This window comes from Panthera onca, chromosome C1 (assembly GCF_046562875.1).
Source record: "Panthera onca isolate mPanOnc1 chromosome C1, mPanOnc1 haplotype 2, whole genome shotgun sequence".
Lineage (NCBI taxonomy): Eukaryota > Metazoa > Chordata > Mammalia > Carnivora > Felidae > Panthera > Panthera onca.
The window spans coordinates 54,656,534-54,671,638 of record NC_138346.1 but is presented as its reverse complement, the minus strand read 5'-3'; the positions used below and the strand labels follow the sequence as shown (position 1 = coordinate 54,671,638).

General features: G+C 36.0%; 1 protein-coding gene across 4 annotated transcripts in view; it reads right to left on the bottom strand.

The window, feature by feature from the left end:
* Positions 1-15,105, bottom strand: part of SESTD1 (SEC14 and spectrin domain containing 1) — a 147,354-nt gene that overhangs the window by 60,273 nt on the left and 71,976 nt on the right. For all 4 annotated transcript variants that reach the window (XM_060621978.2, XM_060621977.2, XM_060621979.2 and 1 more), the window contains one exon: positions 10,437-10,550. In XM_060621978.2, coding sequence (XP_060477961.1) covers positions 10,437-10,550 — 114 coding nt within the window. The remainder of the gene's footprint in view (positions 1-10,436; positions 10,551-15,105) is intronic.

Genomic DNA, 15,105 nt, shown 5'->3' with positions numbered 1-15,105 from the left:
TCCAATCTGCCAAAGAAGGCAGCTGCGTTAAACTATCTGTGTCTCTTTAAGCTCGTAAGAGGACATATTCTAATGAGCTGTCATGCTGTACATTTAATTTGGACCATTCTTCTCTAATACATGACCTATCTTGCCCAATGAAGAGTACTTGTCACTTTCTACACACACTGGTTAGCCTCACTAAAAAAAATAATAATAATAAAAGTTAACATAAATTATATTATAAAAAATGTAGAAATATATATTTGTAGTATCTAAATACATTAAAGTCACTGGTAACAGACTTCAAGTTTAATAAGCCAAAGGGAAAATGTGAAATTACTTAATTATGCAGAGCAAAAGCTGTACTTGCATCTGAATATTTCTTGTAAAAAAACTTTTTTCCTAAAACCAACATAAATGCAAATAGTGCAGAGTCACTGTCTTTTATCACATAAAATATATTTAAGAAAATACTATCTCTTAGGAAACATAACTTTTGAAGAAAAAAGTTACCTAAGATTATTGTTATGATATTTACACTTACGCAAAATAGACATAAACAAGAACATATCACAATTATAGACCTGCATAAGACTCATTTTCTCTATTGTTAGAAAATATTTTATAGAATCTATATTCTTATAAAACTCACTGATGGCTGTTCAAAGTGAAAATAGATCTGCCATGTAGATACACAGAACTGTCTCAATACCAAAGGTATCTCAAAGCTAAATTATGTCTGTGGAGAAAAACAATAGCTTTAACAATCAGAAGACTGAAAATCACAACCATTTAAAATTAACAACTTAAGGAACTATCTACTGTGGTGAAGTATCAGTTTCTACTTCAATAATTTCATCTTTACTTAAGAGGGGGACTGAGGACAAGGAGAAGTGCAGAAGAAGCTGGCAAAACACCAATAACTGATTCTATTTTATTAGATAATGTTCAAAAAGAATGAAGGAAAAAAATTAAGAAGGGTTCACAACAGTAGGAAAGAATCTTACTGTATGAAAAACCAAATATCTAAGTATCACCCCTCTGAAGTGAGTCAGGAGAAGCATCCATAAAAGAAAAGAGAAAGCCTCCTTCCAGTCCACAGCAAAAGTACATTGTTTACAAAGTTAAGTTGTCCAATTACCTTTGGAAAATGACACCATTTGCCAGAACGCAGCATATAAATTACAACTGCTTCTAAGATGACAAACCAAGCTACAATGAACCAATGACTCTACTCCACTCCAGTGCCAGCATCACAGAGAAACAGGATTTCACAAAAAGAGCAAATTCAAATGCACAAGCAAAGTAAATATGGTAAGAAACCATATTTTTCTGGGGGTGGAAGGGCAAGGATTTAGGCCTGAAGTAAAACTGGAGTGCTAAGAAAGTAAACTATGCAGACAAGGAGATTTCTGGAAGTTGGAAAAGCACAGAAACAGATTAGAAGGTAAATAATCTACATTTCAAAAAAACAGAGAGAGAACTCACATGTATCACAGTCAATGTGGTGAAACAAATTTGGAATCTCACACTAGGTGATTTTTTTATTTTCTTTAATGTTTATTTATTTTTGAGAGGGAGACAGAGAGAGCAAGTAGGGGAGGGGCAAAGAGAAAGGGAGACACAGAATCAGAAGCAGGCTCCAGGCTCTGAGCTGTCAGCACAGAGACTGATGCTAGGCTGGAACCCACAAACCATGAGATCATGACCTGAGCTGAACTTGACGCCCAACCGACTGAGCCACCCAGGTGCCCCTAGGTGATTTTTCTCTAAGCTATTCATTACAGCTTCTCAAGTTACAAAATACTGGTAAGATTTCCTATATTTCTGTTAACAGTTCTGAAAGAGATCACTAATACAACAAACCTTCATAAAAGGTTTAAATATGAAGCAGTGAAAAGTCAGGGCTATTTTATCTTACGGGAAATGTTTTATTTCCCCTCAAAGAGGGGGAAATACACACCCAAAAGCAATCATCCCCAAAATTAAAAACAAAATTAGAAAATAAAGGTCCAAAATATCACATTTAGGTCATGCATATTATGTCTAATCCCTTTACCCCAGGATTCTTCATATAAAAACACACAAATAATGCCATAATTGCTAAGAAGTCTAAGGAAATATTTTCCAAAACTACAGAAAAAGGTGTGAAAATCTTTAACTACTTAATAAGAAATAACACTGCAAATTAGAGCAGAATTATTAAACAGTTCAAAAAGACACAAATAGGTAGGTATCATTGCATTAGAATATTAAGCATACTAGCCAGTTCTTTATCTCCTATAGAACTTTCTTTCAAATATTTACTGACAATGTCACCTATTCTAATCAAGGGATTGTCAGAAAAACTACATTTGAGCAGAAAAGCAAACCTCCTTAAAAATCAAACAATTCCTTACCTTGGAGAAAGAAGATAATACCATAAACTCAAGATTTCATTTCTCAAAAAAACATTTAAAATAATACATTTTCCTAAAGAATTTCTTTAGACTGACTCACTGGCAATACTTCTCCCCAAAATTCTGACAATCTCAAGAACACTCTCTATAACATTCTATAGTATTTTATCATTTTTCCCAGAGCATAACAGAGAAGTAGTATACAATGAGCTTGTTTTAAGAAAGGATTTACTAAATTGTTAATACTATAAAATACTGAATTAAAGGGAACTTCATTAAACCATCAAATAACATGATATACACCAAATAGATCAATTTTGACTTTTCCCATCTAACAAATGCTAGGGATGATCTTTAATTTTAAAACAGTTACGTAAGATGCGGAGTGAGTTATTATAAACCATTTACAAAATTATCTATTTTTATGTTCAATTTTAAGACTATATATAAATTATGATGAAAATGGTACTATACCTTCAAAAACAGAAGGGGAAATTATTTTCATAACCTAATCTTTGAAATTTTAACTTTTATACTTTAAAAAAATTGACTGGTTTATTTTTATAATTTTTACATTTCTTTTTAAGCAACTGTAAGTGAGAAAAGGTTTGTAAGCCTAGCCTGATAGACGACTCTTTGAAAGGGTAGAAAGTCTTTTACTGTTCATAAATGAAAGTTCAAATTTGATTTAATTACAACATATGCTATCTTTTTTACCATAATTTTTGAGTACCAGAGACATCATCATATGCTAACTAATAATTTTGATGAAATGAGATTCATGTGTCAGAAAATCTATCTCAATCTTAGGAATGGGCAGAAGATATTACTGTTCTTTCAAGAAATGCTGGGTCTGTACCTTTGATTGACTTCCTATAGACTAGTCAGAGACAGGTTAATTTGTAGATATTGTTCAGAAAAATGCAAATAGTTTATGATCAGTGAAACTGATCAGTTTTGGTCTAGTGAAATAAAGCATAACCTCAAATTTAGAATTTATGGATCTAAAGGACATTGAGCAGTTTTGCATCTAACTTGGCAATCTTATCTGTCTGTAAAAATCCTAAATTCCTCAAAAACTCTTAACCACACCTTACAAATTACTGATAACCTCATCAGACAATGATTTACCTATGTATGAATTGTGTTTATGTTATATTTTCAAGAGTGTCATGTTTCTACTTTTATGAAAATCATTCTTTAACATATGCTTGATCTACTCAGGATTATGGTAGAGATCATATTCTGATTTTTGTCTAACTGCTAAATAATTCTAAATTATTTTCAACTATTCATCTCCATGAATAATATGTATAGATACCATTAAATTCTTGAAGAAAAGATTAATCAGTTACATTCAAAGTAGCTATCATTTTAAGCAGGAATCTAAACTTCAGATCTACCTCCAAAGAAATGTGAAACCTAGAAAACAAGCACAAAGGGAGCCAGAATAAAACAATGGAACTGCAAAAAGTCAGATAAAAAATATCACTACCCTACATAAGTTTTTCAAACTTTTGCCAAGTCCATTCAAAGAAAATAAAAATCATAAAAATGTTTAAAGGTAAATACTACTTGAAAAAGTGAGAGGTTAAAGTAAGACAAATTAAATAACTACTCCACAATACTTAATTAACTAGCACATATGACTGCTTAACAAGTTTGAAGAGAAAGATATTTGGCCATATTGTCTTTAATCAAAACATTTGTGAAGGTTTTCTTTAGTATAGAAACTTACTTATAAAAAGATTCAGAACTTGTTTCTCCTTTATTCTCCCTAGAACATTCATTCTTTCCTAATAAAACATTCCCAAAAAAACTTAACACAGAACCTCTTACTCTGCAGGCACTTACATTTCATTTTTTATTTTACTTAATGGTAAAAATGTGTGCGGAAGATATGAATTAAAAATGTGTCTTTGCGGGTTTACTACAGATTCATGTGTGTATATGTGTTTATATATATATACATTATTTCAACGTGTATGTCTGCTTGTATCTGTTAGCTGGGGAGTATTTTTTTCAGTAAGGGAAAACTGCTTTCTGCAAAAACTAGAAAGAAGTCATAATACATGGAGCCAGAGGTGCTCCCAACAGAACGTGAAGGAAGTCTCTGGTCCTGGATCCTAGCATTAGTATGGCCTCAAAAAAAGAAAAAGGAAAAAACAGAATCAGATGCAGTATTAAAAGGAGATAAGAGAAGAAAACAATTTATAATGGTGGCTGATTAACATTGCCAGTAAATAACTTTTACTCTCATGAATAACAATAAAGAATAAGGTAAAGATCCTTTGTGATTATTAGTCTCCCAATTTGAGGATAAGATTAATGCCGTACTACTTCAATTTTATCTTGTCATTTAATAGACTACAGATACTATCATCTAACCAGCAAAAGCTATCAAAGCCACGAGGTAGAATGCTGCTGAAGGACAAAAAGTACATGAATATCTGAACTGCTAAAAGGGAAACTGAACAGGTAGGTACCTATTTCAGAGATAGGACAATACATAAGGAAATATTTAGGTGAGCAATGAGAGCTGAATATTCAATAGCTGATGAAAAACATCAGAGAAGTAAACAGGAAGAAAGTCATCTAGAAGAAAAATTTAGGAAAGATGATGAGCAAGGAAATGTGAATTCATGTGGGAAAAACAAGCTGTCATTAAAACAACAAGTAGGTGTTTATTTGATGAATGTTGTTGACAGATGGTAATAAATAAACTTTTCTTATGGATAATTCTATAAAGTAAAACATACTGTTGCTTATAGGAATGCTGTACTTATAACAAAGTTGTACTTTAAAAATATTTAGTATATATCCAAAAACACAACCTTAATTACAACAGCCCAAATGATCCAAATAACATCAAGGAAAGTAATTTTTGATTAAACGAGAATCTATGTTGAATTTAATTATACATAGCTCTAAGTATCATATAATGGCTGTGTTGAACTGCCGCTTAAAGTTGAATGTGCTTGGCAGTACATTAGCCAGCATTTGAAATTACTCTCATCTCATTAAGATATTAGGCTTTTTAATAAGTGCCTAGTGCTTATTTACTCGGGAAAATATCCTAGCTAAATCTCTTCAATGACTGAAAGAAAACAATATAGTGATATAAAAACTTTCATAGTTGGGTTTTAAACATCAATCTATGACACCAGATCTAAGCAGAGAGGAACTCTGTTTTCTACTTTATTTCCAAGATGCAATGTGTTTAGTCACTATGAACTCATATAGCATGAGACTCAACTAGGCACAGCATTTCTGAGCAGATGCCTATGCTTAAGCAGGATGTGACAGGCTCTTCACAAAAGGGATCTTCTCTCCTATTCTGTGTTCGCAGCTTTAGTTTCTAAACCACTGGCCTCTGCTCACTTTCTCTCAGAGCAACATTTCCTGCACGACTGGCATGAACAGCAGACCTCCCTGCCTGTCAGAAGTACTCACTCATCATGGCAACATTCAGGCAACCTTTACTCTCTTCCCTCACTACACTTTTATTTCTCCCCCCTCGGATGCAGTTTCTCATTCAACTATCAGGGTAACACCTTTTCTAACGGTGTTAGAAGGCAGCCTTCCCCTACAGTGCCGGCACATCTTTCCACTAAGTCCACATCACAGTCAAGTCAACCGATGACAAAAGTATGCAAGATAAAATGGGGGTGGGGGGGTGGGGGGGACTCGACTCCATCTGCATAGGATGTAGAAAGCTGAGATGAACAATGCTCCAACCCTCAGAACACCACCACCAGCACCACCACCACCAAAATAATGCAAGTTAATCTGCAAAATGACAACTTTTCTTCAACACACAAGAGTTACCAGGAAAACCAATTAACCTGAAAAACAGGAATAGGTTAGCGCTTTCAAGAAAAGATGGGACTAGAACACTTGCTTTCCTGAGGAAAATGCCAGAAATGATACAAGCCAGGTAAGGATTAAGCTACCATTTTTAACAAATCGCTAAGGGCCAAATGTGAACCAATGTGAAAATACAAAACCTCCGGAAAGTACAGACACAACAAGAATTCAATCTCACTTGCAGGCTCTTCTACACAGACCTCCTGGGAATCATGAGAAAGATAAGGATGGTTAAGATAAGAAACTTCAGGGGCACCTAGGTGGCTCAGTTGGTTAAGCATCTTACTCTTGATGCATCTTACTCAAGTCATGATCTCATGGTTGTGAGATCGAGCCCCACGCCAGGCTCTGTGTTGAACGTGGACCCTACTTAAGATATTCTCTCTCTCTCTCTCTCTCTCTCTCTCTCTCTCCCCCCCCCCCATCTGACCCTCTCTCCCACTTGTACGTGCATGCACTCTCTCTCCAAAAAAAAAAAAAAAAAAGGTAAGAAACTTCAAACAGCCTCTCTCAGATATAGACCTGGGAGACGTGAACAGCAGCCACCACTGAAAAGGCATGAAGATGAGACAGCCCTGATTCTTCAACTCTGTCTCCTCTAGAGAACAAAAACCTTTGCATGCTGAGGGAAAGGGAACAGAACCCAGATGACCTTGGAGCACAAATACAGCCCCACTGTAGCTGGAGGAAAGGAAAAGAAAAATCTTCTGCTGGAGGCAAGAATATATGATGAGCCCACACTATCACAGCCCTTCTAAAGCTGGGAAAGAGGGCTCTACTTCCTAGACTCAGTGTCACAAAGCCTGCCTAAGACTGAGACTGAACCAGAATAACAGAAAATGCCCCTCGGACAACCACGGAGTAGCAAGGAACAGCAGTCTTTGGTTGACAGAGCATCTATAATGCAGAGAGAGATATTTTCTGAGGCAAGGTACAAAGGAAAGACCTATAGCTGAGGGTGAAATAAACACTGAAAAAAAACAGTCTCTGGCAAGCTAGCACCATCTTCAACACAAGGTAGCTCAAGAGGAATTTGAAGCCTGTGGTGCACTAAGGAAAATAAAAGCAACAACAAAAGCCAAAGCCAACTCAACTGCTGGCGTGGCTAACTCTCCTGCCCCACTAAAAACCTAGCGAAAACCAAGATGGGCCCATGAACAGGCACAAATACTATTTACTTCAGTCTTTACTATCCTAAACAAGATGTCCAACATGCCACAAAAAATAACAAGGCATGCAAAAGGCAATCAGGAATCAAAGCAAATGACGTAACTAGAGTAAGACAGACCCAGATACTGGAACTATCAGGTAAGGAATTTAAAATAACTATAATACACGCTAAAGGTTCTCATGGAAAAACTACAAGAAAACAGGCAAGAACAGATGGGGGATTTCAGCAAAAAGAAACTATAACGAAGAATCAAAAAGAAATACTACAAACAAGGGGCGCCTGGGTGGCGCAGTCGGTTAAGCGTCCGACTTCAGCCAGGTCACGATCTCGCGGTCCGTGAGTTCGAGCCCTGCGTCAGGCTCTGGGCTGATGGCTCGGAGCCTGGAGCCTGTTTCCGATTCTGTGTCTCCCTCTCTCTCTGCCCCTCCCCCGTTCATGCTCTGTCTCTCTCTGTCCCAAAAATAAATAAAAAAAGTTGAAAAAAAAAAAAATTAAAAAAAAAAAAAAAAGAAATACTACAAACAAAACACATGGTAACACAGATGAAGTTGAGTTTACAATGAATGACTCATCAATAAACTCAACAAAGCCAAAGAAACAAACAGTAAACCTGAAAATGTTATCAACAGATGGGCACCTGGATGGCTCAGTTGGTTAAGTGGCTCTCTTTAGCTCAGGTCATGATCTCAGTTTGTGAGTTCAAGCCCCACATCGGGTGCTGTGCTGACAGCTCAGAGCCTTGAGCCTGCTTCAGATTCTATGTCTCCATCTCTCTCTGCCCCTCCCCCTCTCATGCTGTCTCTCTCTCTCTCTCAAAAATAAAATAAAAACATTAAAAAAAATTTTTTTTTAAAAATGACAATGCATCAACAGGAAATACCCGAGGGGGGAAAAAAAAAACACATGGAAAAATAAAAGAGAACACCAACCCAGAAATTTTCAAATGGTCTAATATACATGCAATTAGAATTCTAGAAGAAGTAGAAAAAAGAAAATGGAGCAGATAAAATATTTGAAAAGAAAGTAAGAATTTTCCAAAATTGATGGCAGACATCAAACCAGAGATGCAAGAAGTTCAGGGAACACCAAAGAGAATAAATACTAAATAAAATACATCAAGGCATTACATAATAATACTGCAGAAAAAACAAAAACTAAATGAAAAATCTTGAAGGTGGCCAATGGGGGAAAAAATATATGGCACACAGGGGGCCAAGGATACAAATAACAGAACTCTCCACAGGAGCTATGGAAATAAGTCACTGGTATGATAATGTCCTGAAAGAAACAATGAAACAAAATTCTATAACCACTGAAAATATCTTTCAGAACCATATTAGAAATAATGGTTTTTGTTTGTTTGGTTTTTTCAGGGAAAAAAAAAGGCTGAAAAAATTCGATGATAACAGACCTGCACTGCAAGATACATTAAAGGAAGCCTTTTAGACAGAGGGCTATATTAGACAAACAGATGAATCTCCAAAAAGAAATGAAGAACACCAGAAACGGCATAAAGATGAAATTCTTTTTTTTATTTTAAACTGATGTAAAGAGACTATCTATGGCAAAAATAGTAGCCATCTATTGTGTGTTTACAGAATAGAAGTAAAATGTATGAAAACAAGGGGAGAAAATATTGGATATACAGTGTTTTAGGTAATTTCCACTATATGTTAAATGGTATATTATTTGCAAGTAATAGTCCATTAATTAAAGATGTATATTATAAGGGCACTTGAGTGGCCCAGTCCGTTAAGTGTCAGACTTCAGCTCAGGTCATGATCTTGCGGTTCATGAGTCCGAGCCCTCCATCAGGCTGTGTGCTGACAGCTCAGAGCCTGGGGCCTGCTTCCAATTCTGTGTCTCCCTCTCTCTGCCCCTCCCCTGCTCACGCTCTGTCTCTCTCTCTCAAAAAGAAATAAACATTGGGGAAAAAAAAAAAAAAGATGTATATTGTAAACCTAGGGTGTACACACACAAAAAAAATCTAAGTAAGAGATATAAACTACAATACGGATAAAATGTTATCATAAAAAATAATCCAAAAAATAGAAAAAGAACCAAAAAATACACAAAACCTAGCAAGATAGATTTTAAACCACCTGGTTTTATGAAATACTAAAATAACAGATTATCAGAATGGATATGAAGCAAGACCTAGGGGCACCTGGGTGCTCAATCAGGCATCTGACTTCGGCTCAGGTCATGATCTCGTGTTTTATAGGTTTGAGCACTATCAACAACGGCCAAAGTATGGAGAGAACCCAAATGTCCATCAACAGATGAATGGATAAAGAAGGTGTGGTATATATATACAATGGAGTATTGCTCAGCAATCAAAAAGAATGAAATCTTGCCATTTGCAACAACGTGGATAGAACTAGAGTGTATTATGCTAAGCAAAAGCAGTCAGAGAAAGACAAACATCATATGACTTCACTCATATGTGGAATTTAAGATACAAAACAGATGAATATAAGGGAAGGGAAACAAAAATAGTATAAAAACAGGGAGGGAGGCTCTCTCGCCCTGTATTTAAGAGACTCTTAAATACAGAGAACTGAGGGGTTTGCTGCTGGAGGGGTTGTGGGTGGGGGGATGGGCTAAATGGGCAAGGGTTAAGGAGGACACTTGCTGGGATGAGCAGTGGGTGTTATATGTAGGGGATGAATCACTGGATTCTATCTCTGAAATCATTACTGCACTGTATGCTAACTTGGATATAAACTTAAAAATAATAATTTTAAAAATATGTTAAAACTAGGAAAAAAAACGCTAAAAAATACAAAGAGTGATACAAATGAAAACAAGAAAGAATTTGTGGTCTTTGACAAGGAATCATAATCTATTCAACAAGTATGTGAATGTCAGTTATATACTAATCATTGCTTAGGCACTGTGTGAGAACTGCTTGAGCACAGCTTGGTATCCAATGACAAGCAAACAAAATAATATCAGCAAAATGCTATTTTTAAAGATACAACACACTTCTGCTTTTTTATATAGAGTATATTTACCTCAAAGCCAAGTCTATCCTTTTCTTTCCAAAAACAAAAATGTGTTACTTTCTTATCCCAGAATTCATCGGGCTTCACTACACAAACAAGGGACACCTCAGCTGGAACAACATTCTATAAAATACAAAAAATAATAATTATAAATTAGACATGTAAAATGAATATTAACACCATAAATTACTAAATGTTCACGGTTAGGCTGAATAATTAAGAGACCTTTGGAAAAGAATTAAAATAATAAAGAAATGTTCCAAACTTCAAAACATACATGGCAATAAAGAAATACTTGGAAAGACAAGCTGATTCAGAAAAGACTTCAAATAAACAATGTAATAAAAACAGTACATGTGGGGGTGCCTAGATGGCTCAGTCTGTTAAGTGTCCGACTTTGGCTCAGGTCATAAGCTCATGGTTCATGAGTTCAAGCTCAGCATCAGGCTCTACTCTTGACAGTGCAGAGCCTACTTGGGATTCTCTCTCTCTCCCCCATTCTCTGCCACTCCCCCACAATCTCTCTCTCAAAGTAAACAAACTTTAAAAATAAATAAATAAATAAACACTGTACATATGAAATTACTTTTGTTTTACTGAATCTTTGTAATAGGTTATGTTCATTTTTTTTTTTTTATTTTTTAATATATGAAATTTACTGTCAAATTGGTTTCCATACAACACCCAGTGCTCATCCCAAAAGGTGCCCTCCTCAATACCCATCACCCACCCTGCCCTCCCTCCCACCCTGCCCTCCCTCCCACCCCCCATCAACCCTCAGTTTGTTCTCTGTAATAGGTTATGTTCAGATTAAACTACAATATAATTTAAATTAAATAACTATCAAATTTTGTTTTTGTGTTCAAAAAATTTTGGGGGCATAACAAAATCATCTTGGAGAATTTCTTCAAATGATGTAAAATCAATTTTTTCACAAAATAAATTTTTTGCTGGCAATTATACAAAGAAGCCAAGATTCTACTTGATTATTAACTTGAAGAAGAGGATAAGCTAATCTTTGACAAATACAATTTCACATTTACTAGATATGGTTATTCATATTACCTTAAAAAGAATGGAAATTAACATTTACTGAGTCAATAAATATTCCATGTATATTTTATCAGCAAACCCATATAGTCTATCTTTAAAATAGATCTGAGGGCACCTGGGTAGCTCAGTCAGTTGAGCATTCACCTTTGGCTCAGGTCATGATCTCAAGGTTCATGAGTTCGAGCCCCATGTCAGGCTCTATGCTAACAGCTCGGAGCCTGGAGCCTGTTTCGGATTCTGTGTCTCCTCTCTTTCTGCCCCTCCCCTGCTCATACGCATGCACGAGTGCTCTCTCTCTCTCTCTCAATAAATAATACAATACATCTTAAATCTATCCATTTCTACCACCTGCATTGCTAACATTCCCAAACTAGTCAGCCTTTTAAAATATCCTCTTAACAGGCCTCCCTTCTTCATATTTTCTCATGCTCAGAGTAAAATTCAAACTCCTACCAAGGCCTAGAAAGCCCTCCAAGCTCAGGGCCCCAATGACCCTCAGACCTCACCTCATACCCCTCTCCCCATAGATCACTCCCCTACCACAGCCACACTAAGTTTCCTGCTGTTCCTGCCTCAAGCTTATGCCCTTGATGTTTCCTCAGTCAGGAATGTTTTTTGCCCCGTACGCAGAAGAATGCTCCCTCTGTTTATTTAAGATTCTACTCAAATATTCCCTCTTCAGACAGACCTTCCCTGACGACCCTATCAAAAGTAGCACCATATGACTCGGTCTCCTTTTACCACTATATTTTTCTTCATAGCATTTATCACTATCTGATGTTACATTACTTAGTAATTTGCCTAATTACTTACTATCTGTAGTAATGTACTACTTTATGTACGATATCTAATATCTTACTATCATGTCAGTCCTATATCTCCAGCCTTTGATAGTGCCTGGTATATAGAAGACACTCCATAAATAACTATTAAATAAATGAATTCACATTAAATAAAATTGAGAGAATGAGATCTACTTGAATTTCACAGAAGAATAAACAGAGTTTCAAAGAACTAAAGTAACTTGTCCAATATGACAGAGTTGTTCAGTGATGGAGCTTAAAGAGAAACCAGATCTGACTCTAAAGTTCTATCACACCATTTCAAATGTTCTGGACCAGGAGTCAGTAAATTCTCTCTCAAGGTGTAGACAGTAAACATTTTAGGCTTTGCAGGCGATACAGTCTCTGTTGCAACTACTTCAATCCTGTCATTATAGTATGAAAGCAGCCATAAACCATATAAATGAATGGGCATAGTTGAGTTCCAACAAAACTTTATTTATGAATTCTAGGGGTCAAATACCATTCAAGACCATAAATGGCAAAACTGAATAACAATAATAAATTATGGTTATAATTAATTATTATTAAGGAGAAAATAGAAATCTTTCCATTTAAACATGTTATTGGGCACGTCACAAATCTAGTGCCCCCTGCAATTACCAGGCTATGAATTAGTTAAGTAAATTCAACAGTATCAAAGTTATCAGAGAGGCTGGGAAACTTAGGGTAGACTGAGGTTTATTTATATATTGACTTTTGGAAGACTATTATTTCAAAATCACTGAATATTAAAGTTGCGAGAAACAAGAGAAACCAAACTCATTTTAGAGAATATTAGTTACAAAGCCAACACTAAGCTCTGGGATCCCAAACAACTGGTACTCGTACCTTTTGAAATTAAAGCAATGAATGATTTTGTATGTAGAAACTGCTTGACTAGGAGTAAACAAAAGGCCATTGCAACTTCTGAAAATGTTAACTACTAATAAATCCAAAAGTTGTTAAAATACCTATCGGAAAAGAAATCCCAAGAGGGGATTAAATCATCCATTGACTGTTCTTCAAAACTGCCAATGATCAAAGTCCAGTTCAAACAGCAAGCCCCAAACAGGTCATCTGTGACACAGGTGAATGACAGGATGAAAGGAAGAACAACACAAGGTCATAATTAATGGATTTCTCACCTAATAGTTATTTTAACAACTTTTACTGAGAAGAATTCATCTTCACGGGTGGGATATAAAAGTGCTCAGAACATATCTGACAGAAAAAGTTATGGAACATCAATCTGTGCTCCCGTAAAAACTGATCCTCTAGAGGCTATATCCTTTCCAACTCGAAGGAGTAATCCTAATGATGAAGGTTTAGGCCACACATTTGAAAACAAGGTGATGGGTACCTTATTTGGGAACCTCCTCCAATACATCCCACTGGTAAATATACACTTTGTAAAGGATAAAAACAAGACTTAGGGGTGGGACCATGTTAAGTTCTAACCGTGGCTCTTTCCCATGTTCACTGTATGAACCTGGCTAAGTTACTTAAAATCTTTGAGCCTCAGTTGACCTTTGGGGATAACAAAACCTGCCTCCCAAAGTTCTGAGGATAAAATTAAACGACATAATTTATATACAAAGCTTACTACAGTCTTAACCATATGCTTAATCATATTAAGCACTAAAAGTATCCTCATCCCTCAAATCCCTTTTTCCTAATAGTCCCAAATAAAAAATAAAATACTAAGAATCATTCTCCATGGGGCACCTGGGTGACTCAGTCAGCTAAGCATCTGACTCTTGATTTCAGCTCAGGTCATGATCTCACAGTTCATGGGATTGAGCCCCATGTTGGCTGTGCTGACAGCACAGAGCCTGCTTGGGATCCTCTTTCCCTCTTTCTGCCCCTCCCTGTCTCTGCCTGCGTGCTTTCTCTCTCTCTCTCTCTCAATAAATAAATAAACATTAACAAACAAAAAAAAGGATCATTCTCCTTAGTTATCATTTGAAATTTTATATTACCTTCCTTTCCACAGAACCCCAAAGCAGCTACTAATTATTTCCCAATCCATTTAAAATTCTTGATCTTTCTTCCAATATCATTAATATTTACTTAACTGAATTTCACTATCCTATGTAACTGCCAACTTCTATTTTCCCCAAACTGACCTGCCATCAACTCTCTTCATTATATTTGCTTCATTTCTGAGCTATCATGAAGTGAGTGTCCCTGCCAGGAATGCCCTTTTCACTTTCTTTCATCTAAATTAGATCATCTCTTTTATTTAACTCACTTAACTTCTATATTCTCTTGAAGCCCTTCTACAGAAACCCAGATATGTGTAAGCAATCTGCCTTTCAATCACTCAAATGTCTTATTTTTCTATTTCAGATCACAACATCTTCAATGCCCTTATAATAAAGCAACAAATATTTACTAGGTCCCTAGAACATGCGAAGGATCATGAAAACGTTCTGTGAGGAACACAGAAAAACACAGACTAGGCTCAGACCACGGACTTTGTAACTGCAGCTGTTTATTAAATGCTGGTTTGTGGGCTGCTAAAATCCCCAAGGACACAACTGTCAAGTACATTTCTTCTGGCTTAGAAATAAATAACAACACCATCATGAGTCCTGGTGCTTTTTGGAGGAAAAGGAACAAAAGGGAAAAGACTGCTCAGAACCACATGAGAAGCTTTTTCAGAACAGACTTACCCAAATCGTGCTCTCTACCTACAGGATCAGAATGGAGTAGACAGGGGATGATGCAGATACCACAGCCTGCAAAAGCTCCCAGTTAAGTCCGACAACATTACACTTTTATTTTTTTATTTTTTTATT